Genomic DNA, 23,091 nt, shown 5'->3' with positions numbered 1-23,091 from the left:
ATGACCATAATACAAATCACATGGGTGAATTAAAAAGTACTTTTTTGCTGGAAAATCTGTGGATTTCTTTTATTATCAACCCTTGACAATAGGCAAACATTTTTACATTCATTCAAATCAAATGTCTTGTCTGGTATTTGTGTTACGCTGGCAAAAATAAGGCAGGTAAAGACATCAAAAGGAGAACCATTTTGCCTTGAAATACTCACCTTTGACAAAACCTTAGTCATTAGAATTGCTTTAAATACAGTGACGAATATGTATGAAATTCCGAAGAATCACATGCAATGTCATATTAACAGCCTCTGTTCATATACATGTCTTTTTAGCACATTAGGACAAGGAATTGACATCAGTGAAATCGCAAAAAACATCTGCACATTAAGAAACAGTGGTAATAGAAAAATAACCTCAATTTTTTTGCATTGTTTTGCATTTTAATACTTTTAAATTCTTATTTCAGTATCTGCAGAAAAATGACTTAATTCATTATAGTATTGCATCAGAAAGGACATTCTCATCTATGGTTTTCTTTAAATAAATGTCCAGTGTCTACACAAGAAGTAGTTGGTGAATAACCCTGACAATACCAGACCATTCAGAGCCTCTTAGAATACACCAATATACAATTGTACTCTATGTACAAACATGCAATGTAAAAGACAATCATACTACGTAGTGATGTGTGAAAAACATAAGGCACCACATGAACTTGTGCTTCTTAATCGATTGCCCCCAATATAAACCCACACAATTATATCCTTTAAATCCATGAACAGTTCCACTTAGCGAACTAAAGCAAACTATTACCTTTATTTAAATACTATATATACCTTGGTAAACCCCTGAGATTAACTGGTGCTGGTGTTGTCCATAGTAGTGATAAGGTGTAAGAGCTTGGCCCTCTGGCATGGAGTGATGGTCTGACTCATGTGGATGATGCAGTCCATGGCTACGTCAGGGTTGGCCTCCACTAGGCTGGAGAATGGAGGAAATTTGAACACAATAATTGAAGAAACAGAATGACCTGCAGGTTGCATTTAGTGACTAACACATGGTTTAGAAAACCTACTAAGGTTTAAAAGGAGAAAAACAAATGTAAAGGACATGTGACCTTTCAATTTGAACTAATATGAACTTGGTATGATTGTTGAAACATTGCTGAGTGTATTCTGGTGTGATTTACTCTCAAAAGTACCTTTTCAGGGAGGTAGGTGCAGGGTAAAAAGTGTGTGTGTGTGTGCAGATGATTACCTGCGGATGTGTTTCAAAGCGTTCTCTCTTTTTAAGTACTTGATGTTCTCTCTGATTGCTGACTGACAGCCTTCCTCCTTGGATAAATGTTTTTCAAGCCATTCAACAACAGCTTGGTTATTATCCCAGAGGTAGGCCTGAGAAAGAGAACGGACACAATTCAATACTTTGGATAGACTAGATGGATACATCAGACTCTTTATTGTCATCCATGCACCAACAGCACACAGGAACAAAATTATTTTACATTTTGTTGGTTCTGACATTTGCAGAAACTCTTCACACACCTTTACTGTTCCCTCCGTCTCAACAAACCAGCGTCGCAGCATGGATTGCACATGTCCATCTCTGAGGTCCTTGTTGGCCTGCAGAATCTCACGTTTAACAATCTGCTCCAATAGAAGGCGACGGAGACGCCAGTAGAAAAAGGACCGGGCATTCTTCCAATCCAAAATGTCCTTGAGACAGGAATGAACCAACAATGAGGATTTCAAAAATTGTAAAAGACTCAACCATCAGGTTGGTGGAGAGAGATTTAGTTACAGTAATGGCGCCTTTCTCCTGCATCCTTCCTGGAGTGTCATGAAGGTCTACAAACTGCACTGCCACCTGGTGGTATATGGGCAACAGGATTTCTTCCCTTGCTTTTAGCTTTGACTCCAGTTCTTTACGCTGTTTTTCAGACAACTCTAGAGAATCTGGTAGAAACAGAAGGGCTCAATATGACTCTATAATGACCAATGCAACAAAGTTGGTAATATGGCTTTGGCAGTCCATATTTTTGTTTGTTGTTTGTTTTTACCAAGTTGTTCAGCCAGACTAGCATAGGTTGAATCAAGTCTTCTCATGGTCTTTAGGATGTCTTTCCTCCTGAACTTGATCTCCACCGTCCCCTCAGCCTCCAGCACTCCTCCTCTGAGCAGAGTAATGTCAAGTTTAGGTTTTTTTTAAATATCTTTACAACAAAATCTTAATAACATGACAGACTCCTCCACCTGCTCTCTCTGTCAGCGTACAGCTCCATATACAGTGGGTTGATGGTGGGGTCAATCACCACCCATGACCCTCCCCTCAGTTCGGCATGTGGTGGAATGTAGACCAGTACTGGCTGATGGAATCCACGCAAAGCATCCACAATGTAGGCTCCAAACTTTAATACCTGGTCATACATGTCTAAAAATGAAAAGTAATTCAATTATAATCTCAACATTCCTGTGTTATTTACAGTCTCGTTGTATAGTTTACCCTTCATTCCACCAGAGAAGCCCCTCCAGTTTGCAAACAGCATGAGAGGCAGATGTTCACGGTTGAAGTCACCAATCGCCTGGGCAGTTTTAAAGGCTGAGTCCGGAAACCACACCTGACCAGCCTGCTGCAAGACCTGACAGGAACACAAATCAAGACACAAAGAGTTAAAAGTCCTTTCTGGGTACAGCCACGGTTCACTTTTGAAGTGTGAGGATGTTCTCACCTTGGACTCAGAGTCCAGGTTGGGGTGAACTCTACTGTACGTGTTTCAACAGCAATGACACCCAGAGGAATTCCTCCTAACCTGTTATTAATGAAATGATCAACAAGAGTAAAAAAAGTGTTCTGCATTAGTGTGTATTAAGTGTTAGGAGATTTACCTTGCTCTTCCTACAACAACAGTTTGAGCCCAAGAGCTCATGATCTCCATGAAGGATCCATGGTCAAAAAATCCACTCTGCCAGGTGCCTTTAACGGCTAAAGACATAAAAGAAAAACGTTAGAACGAGGCACATTAACTTGGTTAAAAAACAAAATAAAGCTTCAAATTGGGTCCTGAAACTGACTGGGGTGAGGTCTGCCAGCCAACATCCAGCGGGGATCGTAGGGGGCTTTAGTAGGAATGAACTCTATTTCTCTGTCTACTGGATCTGTGACTGCCATGATGGGAACAGGGGAGTGTTTGTTCTGTAAGGCAGATAAAACCACTAGTTTGGAATCAGGTTCAGATCTAGACAGAGATCTATCTGTGACACTCAGCCAAACCTTAGGCATGTAGGAGAGCCACTGCAAGATGGTGAAGACGCCTTCAAAGTCGTCTGGCACGGTGGTGTGAGTCACTCCATTGTTGTGCATGATCTGAACTCCACCCAGCTGATTGTTGGAGGTGTAGACTTCTCTGCCCAGAACCTTGGACAAACATAAATTCATTTTTAAATTAGACTAAGAATGGCTTTTTGCTTGTCCCACAGTGGAAGCTGTCAACATTGTTTCCAAGCTTTAATAAGGCTGATCAATAATAAATAATTTAGTTACTAAATTAAATGTAGTTCCCCAGACCTTCCCTTCAGGTGGCACTACAATCGCAGTTTTAACATGCTGGATCCATAGTACTGGTCCAAAAAACATTTCTATAAAAATCCCATCCTGTGAGTCTTTTAATGTGAGCTGATCCTAATCCTCCCCCATTAGTCAATACTTCTGGGGTTTAAAATGTAGCTTACATTCCCAGAAATACATTATTGCTACCCACCAGGTCCACTGTTAACATTTGTCCTGGCCACTAGCAAAAAAAAAATACCTGTACCTTGTACAAAAGACATTTAGTCCTCAGTAAAAAACAAACCTTGTTTAGAGCTCCTGCTCCTGTCAGGATGATGTGGGAGTTCTCCACTTGGATCACTCGTTGTCCCAAACGGACCAGGTAGGCTCCGATTCCAATGGCACGACACGACACCTACATGAGTGTGAATTAGTCAGGACTGAAGTGAAAGAGAAGGAGAGTGACATCAGCAGCTGAATGAAGTGATATTTATATTCTCACCATACTGATGGTAACAATCTCCTCATATGCCTGAGAAGATTCTCCAGCGATGGTGCCAGAACCTCTCAGGTTCTCAACACCAAGACCTTCATTTTTGCCAATGATGTCAGTAATGATGTACCTGAAACAAATGGGCCAGTGGTCATAAAGTTTTCTCTATGAAAGGTGTAAACTGAGTGTTCACGTCACAAAAAACATCAGCCTTACCTGGACTCTCCGCCTTCTTCTACATGGCGACAGTGAACACAGTTGGTAGAGCTGATACAGGTGTAATCCTGTGGTTTCAGGTAGAGGTACTTGAAACCCTGCAAATAGAACATAGTAATATCTTCTGATAAGTATCAGTCTGCATAACCTTTACTTTTCACACTCGTCTGGTGTGAATATATTCCAGAAGGTACCTTATTGGGATCTTCCGGATCAATCCATGCCACCTGGAACATGTGTTTAATTTCTTCAGCCAGGCCGATGCGAGCTCCACTGTTGGCTGCGATGTAAATTCGAGGGATGCCCTCGGTCCGAGCCAACTCAGAAGCTCGGAGGAACAGTTCGTCCTCCAGAGGACCAAAGGAGCCGATCATGTGAGTGATGTCATTGCAGATTACGATGATGTCACGACCCTCCGGACACTCCGGGGTCTTCATCCTCATTTTGAAGGCCACCATTCCCACCTGAGACAAAGTGAACAGATTCATCATACTGAACAGAAAAAGATGAGTATGATAACACACTCAATGTGTTCTTAAATAGATCTTACCTCATTGTCTCCAGGCAGGCGGTTCATCTGCACCAATCGACCTTGTGGGTCCAGTACCAGCTCAGTGCAGGTCAGTACATCTTTGGGGTAATTATCTCCTGATCCCCACAGTTTAAACAATGCCTGTAAGTATTGTTTAATAGTTTCAGAAACTATCTGGAGACAAACACTTAGAAATGAAATGCAACTCTGTCAGTAAGCAGTACTTGTCTGAACATCTCCGGGAAGTCGTAGACGTATGTCGTCCCCAATGTTTGAGCCTGGAAGCGTTTGGCCTGCAGCAGGTCTTTGGTCACATAAGGAGTGCTGATCAGCATACCATTCAGAGGACCCTGCTTTTCTCCATACGAGTGGAACATAATCTGCAGGACAGAGATGATGACAGAAATGTTTTGACCATAAAAGGCAGCCATAAAATGCCTAAAGCTTCTTAAAAAAAAACTTCCTTCACCTGTCCAGAACTTTGGTCGGTGACTTCCTCATATAGGCTGATGTCCAGGTAATATCCAGATTCATTGGTGAGGAACAAACGAATGGGAACGGCATTTCCTGTTGGTGTCAGGCGGATGTTGATCTTTAGTTCGGCCTGCAGCACCCGCAGCTTCCAAAGACGGCTGCCGTAACGCATCACCATGGAGCGGACAGACTCCTCTATCTGTTACATACACGCAGAATTCGACTTTATAAATTCATATTGAATTTTTATAAGACAACTCCAAATAAGGTGGACATTTAGATTTTTAAAGAAGAACAAACATCATCACAATTATCAGGACATTATCACCTGGCAATGTAAATCCTGGCTTATTGGTTTTAGGGCTTTTAAGATCATCACTGGGGCAAATGTTTTGTCATTTCCTAACTTTTCTATTGCAACCTATATTTATTCTTTCGTAAACTGTTGACCTAACCTTTCAATAACGTACATATTTTTGTACGTTATTTACATTACATTATTTGTTATACCTTTATTACAACTATTTTGTTATTTGGTCATACTTTTCTGGAGCTCATTTTGTTTAAAAAAAAATCATGCTAAACTTGTACTGTAAACAAACCACATTGTATTATGACTTTAGTGTATTGTTACATCATTAAGTTGACTGTTATATTGAGGCTATCTTTTAGCCATTACCTTAAAGTCTGTTTTTATATTGGCTGCATTACCCATTGTATGTCTATATCTTGTTATCAGTAAACACATTAAGCACTATTTTCTACAGCAAAATGTTTGAGCCACTGCCATGACATTTCAAAAAACAGTTTTCCTTAGATGTCACAAAACTACTACCTTTGTACCAAGTTGAGTAAAATACCCATTGGCAGCATCAGTACACTTACTTTTTAACTAATCTGTCAATCAAATGGGGTCAAAGATTAAAATTGATTAATTCTGTTCCATAGTTCAAGTGACACTAATCCCTTGATGGCTTCACTAATGCCATTGTGACTGTGAGTGCACAGTTGTACTGGACACTTACTTTCGAGGGGTCCATAATGACAGTCGGCACAAAGTTAAGGAAGATGTGATTGCAGTCTGTGCGGACAGTGGTATTGCTGAAGGCAACCTCCAACTCATCCATGGCCTCCAGGAGAAGACGTTCTCCTTCATTTTGAAGGTATTCAAAGGAGGCTTCCTGGTTGTTGACACATTACATGTTATATAAAAAATTGTAACACTTCTTTCCATCACAAGGCCGTTATAAGTATTACCTTTGTAATGAGGTCTGAGTGGCGGATGATAGCTCTGATGAAAAAGCGGTGGTCTGTGACTTCAGCACCTGCCTGGACACGAGCAGCACCCAGATATAGGTGCATCTTGTGGTTGGCACAGGGAACAGCTCTCAGGTCAAAGTTCCTCATCCGGTTCAGCTCCAGCTGAAAAGCCAGAGCTGGCTCCAGATTACGGTAAATACGGTCCTCCTTAAACTAAGGAGAAGAGCAGAGGGCTGTAAGAAATAATGTTATCCAAGAAAAAAAAAAAGGACACTCCATGATGTGTCACCTGGTAAAAGGAAAGAAATTCACAATTAAACACACAACACGTTATGTAAATTAATGATGTTATGAGAAAGTAAAATGACATCACTGGCAATGATGTCATTGTATTCAGCGAGATTAGTTTTCATGACTTTTTTGATATTGGGTTTAAAATAAATTTCACAACTAAAGTAATCTTAGAGTCTCAGCATATTTAGCAGCCTAGTTAGCTTGGAGCTGGGGAGTGAAGCTAACTTCAAAGGCTCAATAATCCTGAGGGAACATGTCAGCTCTTTATCTGTGTTATGTTCACTAAAAACTTACCATGTCTCTTGCTCTGAAGGTAAAGAACTTGGGAAATTCTCTCTGAAGGAATAAAAAAGATAAGACGTTATTCATCCCACACTGGAGAAATTCATTAAAATAATAATGATAAGATAAGATAAATTACCTTTTGTGCGATCAAAAATGTGATTCTCCTGATTCCGTACTCAAAAAGGATTTCTTTCTGTAAAACAACATGTTGATTAATGAACAGCTGACATTCAAAACAATGCTACATTTAATCTTTATGTAAAAAAAGTAACCTTAGATTGAATGAAAGCAGTCAACACCGTGACTAAGGCATTGTCATCCTCCATGTCTGCTGTTTTTATGGACACATTAATGATGTGGATTGGATTCTCCCTGGTGTTCTGTACAGGGCAGAGAGGGCCACAGGGCTGCTGTTAGAAAAAACTCACTTTGTTTTATATCTCAATTGATAGTCAATGGCACGATGTCATTCATTTGGTCAAGTCAGACCAACAGAGACACATCTACATGCAACAATATGCATGTTTGTTTTTTAATTATGGAATGTTAATTGTTTTGATTAACCACATTTGATTATTTGACAGTTTTTGGGGTTTCTTTTTAGTTGTACTGATGGTACTTGAATGCACCACACTTACCATCTAGTGAAGATTAGTTTGACTCTCTAGGCTGCTGCTGTTGATACTTCTATACTTTCCCTTGTATTACCATTGTGCCAGAGGACCACAGTCTAATATTTCAATCCATCTTGACATTTGTGTCTATATGGCCTTTAATAGGGACACACTTTGATAGCCTGCTGTTTTACACCTAATTACACCACTTAATTCAACAGTAGACTCCTATCTCAATTTTTGCTGCATTTGAAATGTAATGATGTTAATAGTATTCTACTATCTGTTCCATGTCTTGATACAGGCCTCACCTTGAAACTCTCCTCCTCATACAGAATGGAGCAGGATTCTGAGAAAGAACTCTCCAAGAGAGGTTCTGCAAAGCTGGAAATTACTTCATCAAAATTTCTGTGAAAACATAAAAACATTGTCTGAATCAACCCAAGTAATCATGTATTATATTTACAGAAGAGCAGTAAATACTGCAGATACAAGTGAGTATAAAGTTATAATGACCTTATAAAGTCATCAAAACACTGAAAGGCCACCATGGCCCCCATACGTTGGCAGGGCGGGGGTAAGGCGCCCTCCAGGAAAAGCTCACTGCCCTGTCGCCTCATGTTAAACTGTCCTGATCCATGCATCGGCACAGGAACCCTGAAAAACAAAAACAGAAATGCAGTGACATCAAAGTCACAAATACAGCTTGCAGTAAGGTTTGCCTAAGCAAAACTTTTTGAAAAGAGGAGTAAAAATAAAGGAAGAGAGAGCAATTACAGCAAGTGTGGATGTTCTGATATACTGTACTTGCATTGTTCAATTTAAAAATTTTCACAAATTTTCACAAATTGATATTTGCAAATTAAAATAGGCTGATGGATAAAATGCAGGTTTCCTGTCAAGTAATTTAATGAAATTTCAGGCTCAAGGTTTTTCCAGAGGAAAAAGAAAAAGATGTTCATCTCAAAAAGCTCATTATTCAGGAAAAGCAAAAATAATACATTGATAAGCACAAATGAACAGGAAGGACTTGTTAGAGGAGTCCTTGAGCAATTTTTTTTTCCTTCTCTGGTTTCAAAGAACAAAAACAGAAGGAGCAACATGGTACATCCAGCATGCATTGCTGTGAGACATACTGTACAAACAGGATGAGAAGAGTTTTCTGACTGGGAGGAGCTTTACTCTACCTGTTCAGAGTAGGGCTGCTCCCTCTGAAATAAGATCATTGACAGGTGAATATTAGCAGTGGACATAACAACAGCAGCGCCACCTCTGGGCAACATAACAGATGCAAGAACTCCTGTGCTCAAGATCACGAGCAATTAAAATATAAAAATATTTCAATTTTTCGTAGTTTCAATATTTTATTACTATAAGAATGGAAGCATATTGTGAAATAGAACAACATGCAATTAATTGCTAGCCCAACATTTACCGTATAAATAATAATATTTAGTTTATATGATTTAATAGGTATTTAATGTTATCGGTGTAGGTTGATCACTTTAGCCTGGTCATCATTAGTGCCCACATCAACAGTTCTAGACACAGCCAGCTGTGTTTTAGCTCGGAGATAAATCAAGTCAGTTTAAATGAGGAGTTACTGAAGGTATACATTTGCACAGAGACAGTGATGGCCGTGCTGTTCGATGACTTCAATAATAAAAAAGAAATGGTCAGTTCTTAGCTGTGGCTTTGCAGTGCAGTTGTGTTAAGGTTTGTGTTTTACCTGTTTGGATGTGAGGAGGGCAACATGAACTGAAAGTCCACAGCACATGTTCCGTCCTGCAGCTGGTGGTGCTGGATGCTGTTCAGCTCATAGGCAATGTAAGCTCTGCGCACGTACACCTGAAATACAAGTCCAAAGTGAGTGTTGACCACACGGAAACAGCAGACTGAATAAGCGACTGTGATTCAACTGTATGTCATTGACATACCTCCAAAGCGGCCATACACACAACCTGATTGGAGTGATAGAAGAAGTTTGGCAAAACGTCAAAAATGGAGGTTTCGGACAGAATGAGTTTCTGTGGGATACAAGGAACAAGTTTATTTAAATAAAAATTGATTTTCAGATTGTAAGGCCGTAATATAACAAAATGTCTTGACACCAGGCTGACCTTCAAGTTCTCTGGACAAAACTGATGGCCGTACATGTCAATGGCTGACAGAAAGAGGGACTCGACCTGGTTGTGTCTTTTTTCATATGAAGGCAGATGAGAGGCAATAAGGACCTAGGAGACCGATCATAGATTTGAGCTAATACCCACATTAATATTTAACAAAAACAAGGACCGACAAAATGCATTTGTTAGCCACACTCATTTATTTGTGATATTAACTGAATTATAAATTTTAACAAATTGTTACCCATACAATGATATGCATTTATTATTTACACACATCACTGTAATTTTTTTCATAATTTCACTGAAGCATCTCAAGCTAAAAATACTACCTCAATACACCCGTGTGTGTTTGTGGAGGCTTTACTAGATTCATGGCATAAAGTAGGGTTAGGGCTGACAGAGAGGACTGACTGACACAACTGTCAAATGGATTGTGAGGGACTGAGACAGTTCACTGTTGAGGATGACGACCTCATCAAAGATTTGAAAGCAACTCTCTACACTTTTTAAATGCTGCCGTCAAAATAAGCAATAATGACTAAAATCCAAATTTTTCTTTATCTCATTTTAACTGTATTCATAATTTCATAATAATTTGAATTAATCACAATTAAAACAGGTTTGAAACATATCTAGCTGCTGTTTTCATATCATTTATTTTATTTGTCATTTTTATTTATCTTAATTCACACTACATGTAAATTTACACTAAATTTCTAATGGACAGTGTGTCTGACCTGTCTGGCTCTCAGAGCCACCTTGGAGTTCTCCACCTTGCTGAGCTTTGTGAGCTCATTCAGAATGGCAGTCAGCTCATCTGCCAAAGTGGAATCCCTGCCACAAAGCTGGTCCTACACACAGGCAAGGATGTACAACACTTTACTTCATAAAGGGCTTGTTCAGGTGAGAGCAGTGATTGTGCTTACCTAAAATAATAAAAAAAAGTCTTACTATGAGCATGATGACCAGGATATTTTTCTTGGAGACCTGAGCATGAGAGAAAATATAGTCCAGCACTGGACTCATGTCAGGTTTGTACTGCTCCCTCAGGTTAATGACGCACTTGTCGTAATGAGCTGTTTGAAAGAAAAGAGGCAACCACATAAGAGAAATAAAAATATATTCAGAACTGAAGTGTTGAAAAGTACATCTGTATGTAGAGATACTTTTTAAAATATTTCCTTCTACTGTATGTAAAATCACTGCTGCTACACAGACCTTGAACTCGTGTTCATGTTAAATTGATGGTAAACACTATGTTTTGTTTAATAATTGAAAATAAAAAATAATTTCAGGAACGTTTGTGTCTACGTGCTTCTTTAGAACAGAACCTGAAATGTTACTGGCACACTGATAAAAGCTTTATCTGAATAAACTTGAAAATTTTAAATATTTGAAATGTTTGAAAAGTGAATATCAGCGTCACCTTGCTGAAACTGTATTTCTACTTGAAGATATCGTCGCAGCAGATCAAGAACCACAGACTTCATGTAACCACGGGTTCCACTGCGATACCTAAGAAAAAACAAAATAGCAACATCATTTGTCTGTGTTGTTATGGTATTCTGTAAGGTATGACTGTTCTATATGTAATACCAACCTCTGTACGAGCTGCACAATACTCTGTGTGTACATGAAGAAAACCTCGCGGTCAGCCTTCCTCTGCAGTGTTGCTGCATGGCGGTCTAGAATATTTGCAATCTGGGAAAAAAATATCAACATAAAATATGGACAAGAGGTGATTTTACATCATCCTAATAAATAAAACCCACTGTCAAAAGCTACTTTGTTGCTGCAGGTGTTTTTTACCTGTTGACTGGGGAACTGGCAGAGGACAGAGGTGATGTTGCTTGCATACTGAGCGATGACTTTGCGGATACTTTCCTCCACAGTGGGTGGAATACGAGCCACCACACTAGTCATGATCTCCTGGAGCTCCAGCAGCGGCAGAGAGGGGTCTCGAAGAGTCTTCATCAGGGTTGCTACCCACTGTTTCAACTGTTTGAAAATAAACATACATAGAAGACATGCACATGAATGTATCATGTGTACTGTACTTTACCTCAACAAATTATCAAGAGAGAAAACCTGCGTTGTACCTTAGTACTGAAGTACGGCTCTTCAAGGCAGTACCCGTCCATGACTTTAAACAAATTTTCCAGTACACAGTGGAACACCTGGTGAAGCTTTTCTCCAACTATGGGCAGTGGATGCTGAGGAGGCAGCGGAGCTGTGTTCAGCTTCACCTATAAAAGAGTCTGAATTATTATGAATAAGGTAAATAACCAAATATTATAAAAAGATGCGTTCAAAAACATTTACCCTGTGTATGCTGCTGGGGTCATCCAGATCCATACGTGCCACCTCACAGCCAGACCCCAGCACTGCTCCAGGCCTCTTTACAAAGTGGATACAGCCAGACTGCTGCACAGTCAGAGTCATCACCATCTTCATCACCTGTGAACACAACATAAACAAATATTCATGAAAAAAGCAAAGTGATACATCTTTTATAGCCATTTGTAATAAAATGTGTCACCTCAATCTCAGCATAAGTTTCTCCTGCGTCGACATGAACCCCGTCATCAACCATGTACTGCAGAAGCTTGCCAGCAGAGGGCGACCTCAGCACTGTGGGATCCTTCTCTTTCTCAAATACACAGGTCTTGTTGCCAACAGTTATACGGTAGCTACAGAATTGAAAGATGATTAGAACCAAAGGAGACAAAAAGGACATATGAGGACGGAGTCACGGCCTTGCCTGTCTACTTCTTCTTTCATGTAAGTAGTGTAACTGCTGCCATCATAGGACAGCAGGAGGCCTCCGTCACTCAGCCTGTGTACGTCTATTTCTATGCAGGAGCCATTCATCATGATGACATAGGTAGTTGGAGATTGGCGAGCCACCTGGGGGCAGCAGATATGAACATAGTTGATTATAAAAAGAAAAGAAACCGAATACACCAAACAAAGACAGAATGAAGAAGTAGATCAGCCACAGAACCTTGAGGCAAAACTTGTCCTCTTCATAAATAAGTTCCACACTGACAGTGTTGAAAAGACTGGCAGCAGGCAGGACTTGGCCTCTGGGAATACAATGAACAAAGTAATATTAAACATAAATAGGAATGGAAGTGAGGTGTTGACAGACAATGTCTGTGTCTACTGACCTTTCCAGGGAATGGAGGAAGTCAGACATGCTTTTTCTAAAGCTGGCGTCAGCAACATGCAGAGCCCCACAAACAATGCCCAGCATGGTGTCTGGCCTCTCTGCCTGCAGACATAAGGTGACAGACACAGGTGGTTTCAGTGTTGTAGTGAAACACAAGTGAAATACTGACCTTTATTCTTATACCTGAACTTTCTCTGCAATTAGATGATCCAGCCAGCCAGTGTCTATGTCATTGTTTCTGAAGCTTTCTGTCTCCAGTAGCTTAATGAGGTATTCAACCGTTGTCCTGAAGTCTCCTCTGATGGACAGCTCCTTCATAGCTACCACCATGTTCCTGAAGTAAAAGGCAGGCCTTGCTATATTTATAACGCATCGTGAATAAACTACACATTTTACCACGGTGTAACTGAAGACTATACAATTCATAAAATAAAATGTTATGAATAATAAAGTTGATGCCTGTAACATTATTGCCTCAGTGGAAAGTAGCAATTGTTTTAAAAACACCTTCCAATTCTGGTACTATGCCTACTTTCTGTTTAAAACCTATAGTAAAATATTGGCTTACTGTAATTATTTAGGGCTTTATTTCAGATGTATTTCTGGTTCCTACAACATTTTTGTAAAAAACATCACTGACAAGCCTACATTAAATGCACAACATATTCAGCAAGAGTCGTGGCAGTTCAGCTATCGTGTCCTTAGTGCATTGCAGGTTTTTAATATTTTAATGTATTCATGTATTGTGGATCATTCGCTATATCGCAGGTTTTTGTAGTATATAAAATATTTAATAAAATATTTATAGTTTTAAATAAGCATTTTCTAGCATAAGAAGAAAAAAACAGTAAGAAAATTGTCTAAAATTAATTAAAGACATTTTGTAACATACTGTACGTACATACAGGGTGCTACAACAAAAAAATATTTAATAAAATATTTATAGTTTTAAATAAGCATTTTCTAGCATAAGAAGAAAAAAACAGTAAGAAAATTGTCTAAAATTAATTAAAGACATTTTGTAACATACTGTACGTACATACAGGGTGCTACAACAAATAACCTGTATGTACAGGTAAACAACATTTGTGAAAGTTTCGCAGTAATTTCACTATTTGCCAGAAAAAAAAGCAAAAACACTGCTTACGAAATGGCTTCCTCACGATTCTCTCCCCAGGAGAAACAATGTCCAAACTGTGAGTCAGCAAACTCATGCAAACCTCCGGTGGCACCAACGCTAAAATAACCCCAGACATTTTTACTGCTGCGGAAGTTCAGCTCCTGCACTGTGCCAGAACTGGGCTTGAAACCCTGTGATGTGGTAGACAGACAACACAGTGTTAAAAAACAATATGACATGAAGACATCAAGTTTGCTCAAATGAGGTCCTACCTCATCAGGGTTCTCACTGGTAATGCGAACAGCGATGACGTGCCCTCTTGGACTTGGCATGCACTCCGGAGTCTCAAAACTAATGATGCTGTCACCCCATGGACTTTCACCATAAAGTAAGCGAATGTCTTTAATTCTGTTCAGTGGGACTCCCATTGCAATCTACCAAAAATGAAAGCCCCAGGCACAGTATTGGTACGATTTCAGAGCTTGGGATCAATAAAGTACATCTATCTGTCTATAGTGTGGAGATGTATGGAATCATTCTACTGTGAGTGTGAAGGAAGAGGCATTTACCTGAAGCTGGGCAGCAGGCAGGTTCACATCAGCGATCATCTCCGTACACGGGTGTTCAACCTGCAGACGAGGATTCAGCTCCAAGAAATGGAAACTTCCATCTTCAGAGAACAGATACTCCACAGTACCTGCGCTAACATAACCCACCATCTTGGCAAGCCGCACAGCAAACTAGCCAATTTGAGAAAGAGGAGAAAAAGTTGGAAGTCACAACAAAATAACCAATGATATATACATGCAGTCATGTAACTTACCCGCTCCATTTGCTCAAATGTTGAGACAGCAGCTATGGTGGCCGGAGCTTCCTCTATGATCTTCTGGTGCCTTCTCTGTATGGAACAGTCTCGTCCAAAAACAGAGATGACGTTTCCATATCCGTCAGCCAGTATCTGGACCTCAAGATGTCTTGCATGCTGAGCCAGCCTCATGATAAAGATGGGGGAGCCTGGTACCTCCGCCTGAACCTGCACAGCCAGGGGAAAAGTTTCAACTTAAAAAAAAGTTAAGGACACACATTTCAAATATGGTTCAGTTTTGGATTTTAGGTTTGGTTCTTTCTTTCTATTCTTAAGGATATGTCTCACAAACCAACACTACAGTAAATGTTATAAAGCTGTAAGGGCATGGCAGAAGAAGGAGGAAGAATGCCATGGAATAGTAAAAGAATTGTTCTTTCTCAGTGACTAACCTTATCTTTCAGGTTTGACATAAATGTTATAAAATTTTATGGGATTTTATTTACTCAGACTAAGATATTTTATGCTCAGCGGATATTGTTTATAAAAAAATGTGTTGAATTTGATCAGGACAGAAGAAAAAATACATTTTAGTTATATAATATCTGTACAAACCTGTCTGAAGAAACCTGGGAAATCCTCCGAACTTTCCACTTTCCGAATCCCCTTCCCACCACCGCCCTCTGAGGCTTTGATAACAACTGGATAACCAATTCTCTCAGCTCCCTGTAAAAATACACCATATCTTTGTTAACAAAAATATCAAAAGCTGTAATAAAAAGCATAAAAGTGTATTTCCCACAAGTTAAACCACTATTCCTATTTTACAAATCTTGAAGGTAACAAAATTACAAATGCAGCCTTTACTGTCAATGTTGTAGGGACCAGTCAATAGTAAAGTTCCATGAAATACAGTACATGTAAACATAGTACTGCGCCTGTGATTCTTACCGCCAGACCATCGTCCACATCATGAACACAGCCTCGAGTGTAGATCTCAGGGGGAACACTAATGACTCTGCCGTGTCTTTGGTCCTCCTCTGTCCAGTCCACCCTCAGACCTGTCCATCAGAAATTGTTAATGAAGTACAGAAACATATTCTTGCACCACAGACTGTTAATTGAACCAGTACAAAGGAGTCACCCATCACCTGATCCACTCCAGGGGAGTGTGGGAATGTCAGCACTCTGGGCCACAATGGAGGATGCCACTTTATCACCAAGAGCCCACATGGCCTTACTGGACGGTCCTGGAAACATCAATTTATATCAAACAAAAAGTGGTGCTAAAAATGGTCCAGCCATAAAATTTGTCCCAACTTCTTATTTTCTCATCTGTATACCTAAGAATGAAATCCCTGCTTTGTCCAGCAGATCAGGCAGTTTAGGGTTTTCTGAGGCATGGCCCCAACCAGCCCAAACAGCCTGTAGATATCAATTAAAAAAACCAAAATACTATATTTTACTAATTACTGTTTTATTAAAGAAATGAATACATAAACCAGTGCAAATCAGCTTGGAAATGTACCTGCACTCGAAATCTTTTTGCAATGTCCAGTATAAGCTCAACATTGGCATAGTTGTTGTTGTTCGGCCCACCTGGGACAGGCACGTAATGGTCAGCCATTTTGATGTATTCTACAGGGAAAGAATAAAATAATATGTTGTTGAATACGATGCAGGAAGTCTGACTCATTCATTGTGACAACATGGTTAAACAGCTCATTGATAGTATTGCTCTCTACCTCACCCAATAACAACCTGGCAATAAAAAGACATTTATCAAGTTCACAATGACCTGCATTAGCGTCCAAGTCTTCCGGGGTCACCATGACCACAAAGCGAATAGTCCTCTCGTTACGAAACATCTCATAGGACCAGCGACGGATGGAACGCATGCATTTGACTGCAGCGATGCCATTGTTTGCTATAAGCACCTATACAACAAACATAGAAAACCTTTGATTAGCCTTAGGAGACACAAGACTAAATATCTAGGTAAATAACACAATAGAACATTTCTGCACATACTCTTTCTATGACACGATTTCCACCAACTCGAGTGACAAACTCAGCCGGCGAGGCCACAGTGAAGTCTCTCTGTAGATCCATCTTTCTGTGTTCACGTCCCTTTTTCACCAGATGAGGACCAGACATACTAGGTCTGGAATGGAAGGATTACTCATGATTATATTACACCAAAGAAAACCAAAACAACCGAAACATTAATCACATTAATGAATTTCTATGTCCACATTAATTTTATTATATCAGATGCAGACAGATACTAAGTAGACCGACCCTGAGGAGTGATCCTTACTAAACGCCTTACTCTTGTTCCTACACTGAAGAGGGGAAATAGAATATTAAACAGACTACACTCACGTAACCAACACAATTAGTCTCAAAATATGTTTTTAAAAGAATGTTTTACATGGTTCAGAAATTGAGGTCAAAGTATTAAATTGATGCTGTGTGCATTAAGACAGGGATGTCAAACTCCCACATTCGGCTTGTAAATCTTGAACATCTGGCCTGGGACCAGATGGCAATAATAATTTTTGAATAACTGCACCTTACAGTATATTGTCTCCAAATGACCTGATTTAGTCATAAAGATGTTCAGTTTACTGGGATTAAACCATGGACTTTAGGGTTGGGGTTAGCTATAGTTTTAATTATTAAATAAAAATCTTAAACTAATTACAATCTTAACAACTTAAATAAACATTGTCTACTGTAGCAACCAATTAGTCAGTGATTATTTAAGCTACAGTATCTTTACAGCCTGGGTGTTTACCCTACATTCATGATATTACTGTTTGATTCTTCATACTGCAGAAAATTGTGGAAAAAAAGTGATTTGTCCAAAACAAAGTGAGCAAATGTCTTTTGTAATTTCACAGTAAAACACAGTTTATGGTCAGAGGTGACAGAACAGAACAAAGATATAGACCGAACAAAGAAACAGAAATCAAAGAATTAGTGTCATTAGAAAAACAACTAATGAAACAGAAAAAAGTTGTTGAGAGACATTTAGAATCATCGTTGTAAACTAGAAGAAAACCTGCTTGGTTATTGTGGTTTTCACAAGTGGTAAAGTCAATGTTTGCAAATTATTTTAATTGAAAACAACATATGATCAGTGCACAGTGTCAGTCATGGACTCTAGACTCTCACTAACTAAGTCAACCAATCTGTACCATGGCTACTTATTCAGGAAGAGTTTTCATAGAATTTTTAAAATCCTAAAAACACATTTAACCTCAAGAACTCTTTCAATATTGTCAGCAAACAAAACATACCTAAAAATTTATACTGAATTTAAAAAAAAATTAAAATAAAAAAAATTCAATGTGATTAGAGTTGAGTGATAAATCATTTAACATACCATTATACCTTCACACTTTCACAGTTGCTCTTCCAGCCTGCTGCACTGCCTTGGAAAGTCTGCCCAATGTTCAGATATGACTGAGTCACATCAGCTATATTGCAGAGTATAGAGTGCAAATCTGTCTGGGTTGACTTGACCTTTAAACTTCACTCCTTCTGCGATCTGTTCACTAAGGAAATACAGACTGCACTTTGGTGCTACTTGGTGATAACCAACGATGAACTTCTCACCCACTTTTCTTCCTGGTCCACACAACTCTGCACTACAGAGAGTTGAGAGTGTTAGTGTTTTTTTTTATGGGTTGCATGTGCTGAGACAAGCTCCCCACAGTTACATAACAATAGCATCTGTAGCAATATTTTCTTGTAAAGAAAAATCTACTGTAACATTCACTAAAGGGGTGTAGAACAACACGTGCATCTTTATCTATGAAGTCTCTGGCTCCGTCATAAAGCATATCACAGCTTGTACAGAAAACAAACACTGAAGTATCACATTTCTCAGAACAACGTCAACATAACATTCACGCCACAGTACTTACTTTCTAAGATAAGGGAACAGCTGGAAACTTTTACAGCCATTTCCTTCCATTTTGCTGTCTACTTTATTGTCCGGTTGAACTAAGTATTAGTCATTTATGCAGACATTTCTACATAAAGTGCTTCCTCTTAGCAGCGCCCTCCCCTCAGCCCTCCCACATGTGTAGCAAAACATCTACAGACGGATGTGACGAATCACAGGCTGCTTAGTATCAACACACACAGTAAGCAGACGCAAATCCCACCACTGTCATACTCCACACTCTACTCCATTGCAAATGTATGGTCCAGTTTGACCAATTGTGTATTAAGGGTTCTTTTCTTTAAACCTGACATGAAGATGATACACTCTCTTACCTTTCTCCTTGTTGTGGTGATTTCCAACAGCCACACTAGTACACTTATTTTATCATACAGACAATGCTGGTGAAGCTGAACACAGAACTGTGACTCTCCATCACACAGTTCACACCTGCTGCATATTTAACACATAAAAACAAAGGACTTTAAGGTGTTTTTGGTTTGTGAGCAGAGTCCAAATACAGGTCAAAGTCACTGGCTGGGGCTTTTGTTCCAATAACAGAGCCTAAGTGTTTGGCATAGGTTCAATGCAGTCAGCTTGTAGAGACAGAGCTAGCTAACAAGTCATCACTCTGACCACATGACTGACTCTCACATTTCTGCACAAATGCCACTCTTCCTGTGCCTTTAGGGCAGAATATAAATGTACTTTCAAACAACCTAAACCAGAGCATCATGCAAAAGTAAGTTCCATTATGTGTCACTACTGCATGGTGGAGTGGTTAGCTGCAGTGACACTGCCTTTGGAAGGAACACGAACTACTTGTCACTGCACACAACCAAATGTGACCTCTGCTTTTAAGTCATCACCAAAGTGAACAGTGGGCAGCTTTAAGCACCGTGGGAGCAGTGTGTGGGGACGGTGCCATGCTCAGAGCACCTCAGTGGTGACTTGGCAACTGGTGGACTCAACCCCCACCACTGCCACTTTCTGTTTCCACTTCCTTATTTTCCATTGGTGGTTTAGAGTTTGCATGTTCTCCTCTATATATGTTGACGTTTATCCCACAGTCTAATTACATGCAGATTAAGGATTAGGGCGATTTGCATTTTAAATTGTGCATAGCACTGAATGTAAGTGTGATTGGTTGTTTGTCTATCTGACTCTACAATGGACTGGTAAACAATTAGATTCAACTACATATAAAACAATAATGTTGTACCAGCAGATTCGACTCATGTACCAGGCGCTATTATTGCATTACATGAAAAGGTGTGCAGGGGGGGCGTTGCATAAAAAGCAACCATCCTACAGTACATTAGCCATATTAGTCATACAATAGAGCAATTAATGAGTCTTACTTGATGCCTGAGAAGCTTGGCTGTGTTTCTAAAGGGGATAACTCAGGGGAAGATCTTCGGGTGGAAGTCGATGTCTGGGACGCACCACTTGGAGGTTTGCTGACCAAAGGCTCCTCATCTGAAGAGTTGTCCTCTGATGCCCCAAGAATGAACTTGAGTCGTTCTCTTTCCTCCGGTCTTGAGCTGAGCTTTGGCACACTTGTTTTGCTAGGCTTTCTGTTGGCTGGTGGCAGTATAGGCAGCTTTGAGTCTACGATAGAGGAGGACGGTGGAGACCCAGAGCTCAAAGTTTTGATGGCAAATCCTGTAGAGACACTGTCGGTCAGAGGACTGTCGTGTGCTGAGGTAACGGGCAGGTTTGCAACTGAGGACAAGGGACAGACTTCTGCATGTGAGGCAGATTTGTTGTCCTTAGCTGCAGACGAACCACAGCCAGATGGAGTATCCTCTCCTTTCACAGGCATTGCTGCTGTCTTAGTTGTGATCCTCCACAGCACCAACAAAACCCATATGATCAATGCCAAAAGTGCCAAGACAGGCATCTACAGGCATCCTCAAGCAACTGCAACAATAACAAAGTAAAAATTGAATTATTCACTATATCATATTTAAAGAACACTATATACTGTGACATGTTTCTGGTTCAGAACTGGTTCAGATTTATGCAGATTGCACAGCCTTTGTAATGTAAGCACACTGCTTTAACTGTACCTCTGGCATCACACTCTGACTGTAAAGGTCAGATTCGCAGCCAGAAGAGGGCAAGACAAGTTATTAGCTATTTTTCCAATGAGACAGGTTAACATGCATAGTGTCAAAGCACGTGAAATACATTTTTGAGCGCGTCACAAACAGCACATTACAACAAACTACCCTTTGTTTGTACACTGTAACAGCTTGGCTTAATTCATAAACAACTAGGACAAAGTGCTTAAAGTTAGATCAAATAAAAGCAACCTGAGCTGTATGTGTGGGAAAAAATAGGGTTAAAAACTTTTGTTGCTGTCTGCAGGCTGTCACCACAGAGGCACATGAATCAGCGTCGGGGGAGTGAACAGAGTAAACATACTATAAAGCACTACTCTCTGTGTTCTATTCCAGTCGAAGGACATTTCTGTTGTGGTGACTGGAGGTCAGATGTCCTTTCAGTGCCGGGACACTCTTGGCAATGGTGACACTAGACGTGTGTTGCTTTAAATGCAAAGACTAATACACAAAAAATAAAAAAAAAATAAAACAATGTAACATGCAAACACATCTACTATTTAATTATTTGATACATTTAATTTTAATAATAGTAATGATTATACTTGTCAGACATGTAAATTTGCTTTGGTCCTTGAGCTAGTAAACATAACAGAAAACTAACTGTGCTCACGGGACCTGAGTGTCTGTGCTTCTGAGTCCCATAAACAACATGACTCTCACAGCTGACACACAAGCCATGTGTGGCTGCTTCATGTGGGATAAAGGTCAACACTAAGGGAATGGAGGACAAGAACCATGTCAGACACTATATATGCTTTAACACATTTCTTAATCACTGAATTATAGATGCTGTGAAGCTCACACAGAGCCCTTAAATAAAGTTTAGAATAACGAGTTGTGGGAATTTGCAATATACATGGAGGCAACAAGACAACAATTGTCCCCTACAGCCATTATTGTATTCTAAGGCATGACTGAGACAAATGTTAGGCAGACAATGACTTCACCCCATGTGGTCCCAACACATATGGCATGCTACAGTCACGGAAAACAGAATTGATTAGAATAAGGGAAATAATAAGTGACAAACAATATATCACTTCATAATAAGATTTTTTGTGGTCTTGTTGGCTGCAGGCTGACCGCAGGGGAGATTTTAAAAACATCTATACTTTTCATGATTCCACCACTATGCACGGTTGGATACAAGTGGTAAATTCTTGCATTTTATAAACATGGTTTTAATCAATATATTTAATGCAATTCGATTTAAACTTATTTTATTCGCAGCTTTCTCTTCCGTCATGATTTCCCGTAATTCATTAGAACATTTTGGCAAAAGCAAATAAATTAACCCAATTGATAAATGTTATTGTTATATTGAGGTTACCAATCTTAAAAGACATGCAGAAAATAAATACATGTTTTTTAAAACAAAAGAAATGAAGATAGTCTGCTTTGGGATAAACAAATAAGGCAGAAAGGCAGAAAGTGACTAATTTGCAGCATATGTCACTATTACTGCTGCTTCTGCTGCAGCAGCTGGTGTGCTAGCTGACTGACAGAACACTGGTTATTTTTCACAACTTGGTATTAACGGGACTTTTTCAAAGTTATTGGTCTTAAAAACCTTTTTCGTGATCCGTTAACTGCGACAAAGTTGTGAAATACAGATAAGAGTAAATAACAATTAACTGTTTATGTCTTTTCTGTCAGCAAAAGTGAATGTCAGTGTAACATACCAGCAGTATGAAGCTCAACAACTGATCCCAGTATCAACCATCGTCCTCTACTGTTACCGCCTCTTCTACTACGCCGCCTCCTCCTCAATGATAAACGTGTGCACTGCCAGTGGCTCAGCTCCTTATTATTCTGTCTTGGTTTCCCCCGTAGAGATTGGTAAACAGCTAAAAAATCTATTACTGCCACCTTCTGGACTGGAGAGGGACTGTTAGACTTGCTTGGTACGTTTTTATGTTGAGATTTTTATAATCAGGGTAAGAGAAAAAATAAAAACAAAACGGAACTTAAAAAACTATGGAATAAAAGTGTACTAGAAGCTAGTAAGTATTGTAGTACTCCCAAATTATTGTAGTAAGCCAAATTTTTCCTTTCATTAGTTTTACCTTT

The 23,091-nt window shown here is 39.5% G+C and overlaps 1 protein-coding gene across 1 annotated transcript; it reads right to left on the bottom strand.

Annotated features, from left to right (window-relative positions):
* Positions 1–40: 40 nt before the first annotated feature.
* LOC103397308 (acetyl-CoA carboxylase) lies at positions 41–23,091 on the bottom strand. Its single transcript, XM_008335519.3, is given in 55 exon segments — positions 41–978; positions 1,255–1,391; positions 1,542–1,712; positions 1,798–1,952; positions 2,057–2,169; positions 2,250–2,427; positions 2,500–2,635; positions 2,726–2,748; positions 2,751–2,806; positions 2,883–2,979; positions 3,069–3,189; positions 3,268–3,411; positions 3,848–3,958; positions 4,046–4,166; positions 4,253–4,350; positions 4,447–4,716; positions 4,803–4,925; positions 5,009–5,164; positions 5,254–5,457; positions 6,284–6,439; positions 6,516–6,731; positions 7,107–7,148; positions 7,234–7,290; positions 7,370–7,477; positions 8,023–8,119; positions 8,228–8,368; positions 8,899–8,922; positions 9,441–9,559; positions 9,649–9,738; positions 9,832–9,945; positions 10,578–10,691; positions 10,792–10,916; positions 11,267–11,355; positions 11,441–11,541; positions 11,650–11,838; positions 11,940–12,086; positions 12,163–12,297; positions 12,380–12,530; positions 12,602–12,747; positions 12,845–12,926; positions 13,011–13,114; positions 13,196–13,346; positions 14,160–14,323; positions 14,405–14,566; positions 14,702–14,872; positions 14,956–15,165; positions 15,553–15,663; positions 15,889–15,998; positions 16,089–16,187; positions 16,281–16,362; positions 16,466–16,575; positions 16,736–16,874; positions 16,969–17,101; positions 20,254–20,815; positions 22,704–23,091. Coding segments are annotated over 54 exon segments (7,272 nt in total). The 5' UTR covers positions 20,796–20,815; positions 22,704–23,091; the 3' UTR covers positions 41–851.

Source organism: Cynoglossus semilaevis, chromosome Z, assembly GCF_000523025.1.
Source record: "Cynoglossus semilaevis isolate Cse_v1.0 chromosome Z, Cse_v1.0, whole genome shotgun sequence".
NCBI classification, from domain to species: domain Eukaryota; kingdom Metazoa; phylum Chordata; class Actinopteri; order Pleuronectiformes; family Cynoglossidae; genus Cynoglossus; species Cynoglossus semilaevis.
Note: the sequence above shows the minus strand (reverse complement) of the source record. Positions and strands in the feature narration are given on the sequence as shown.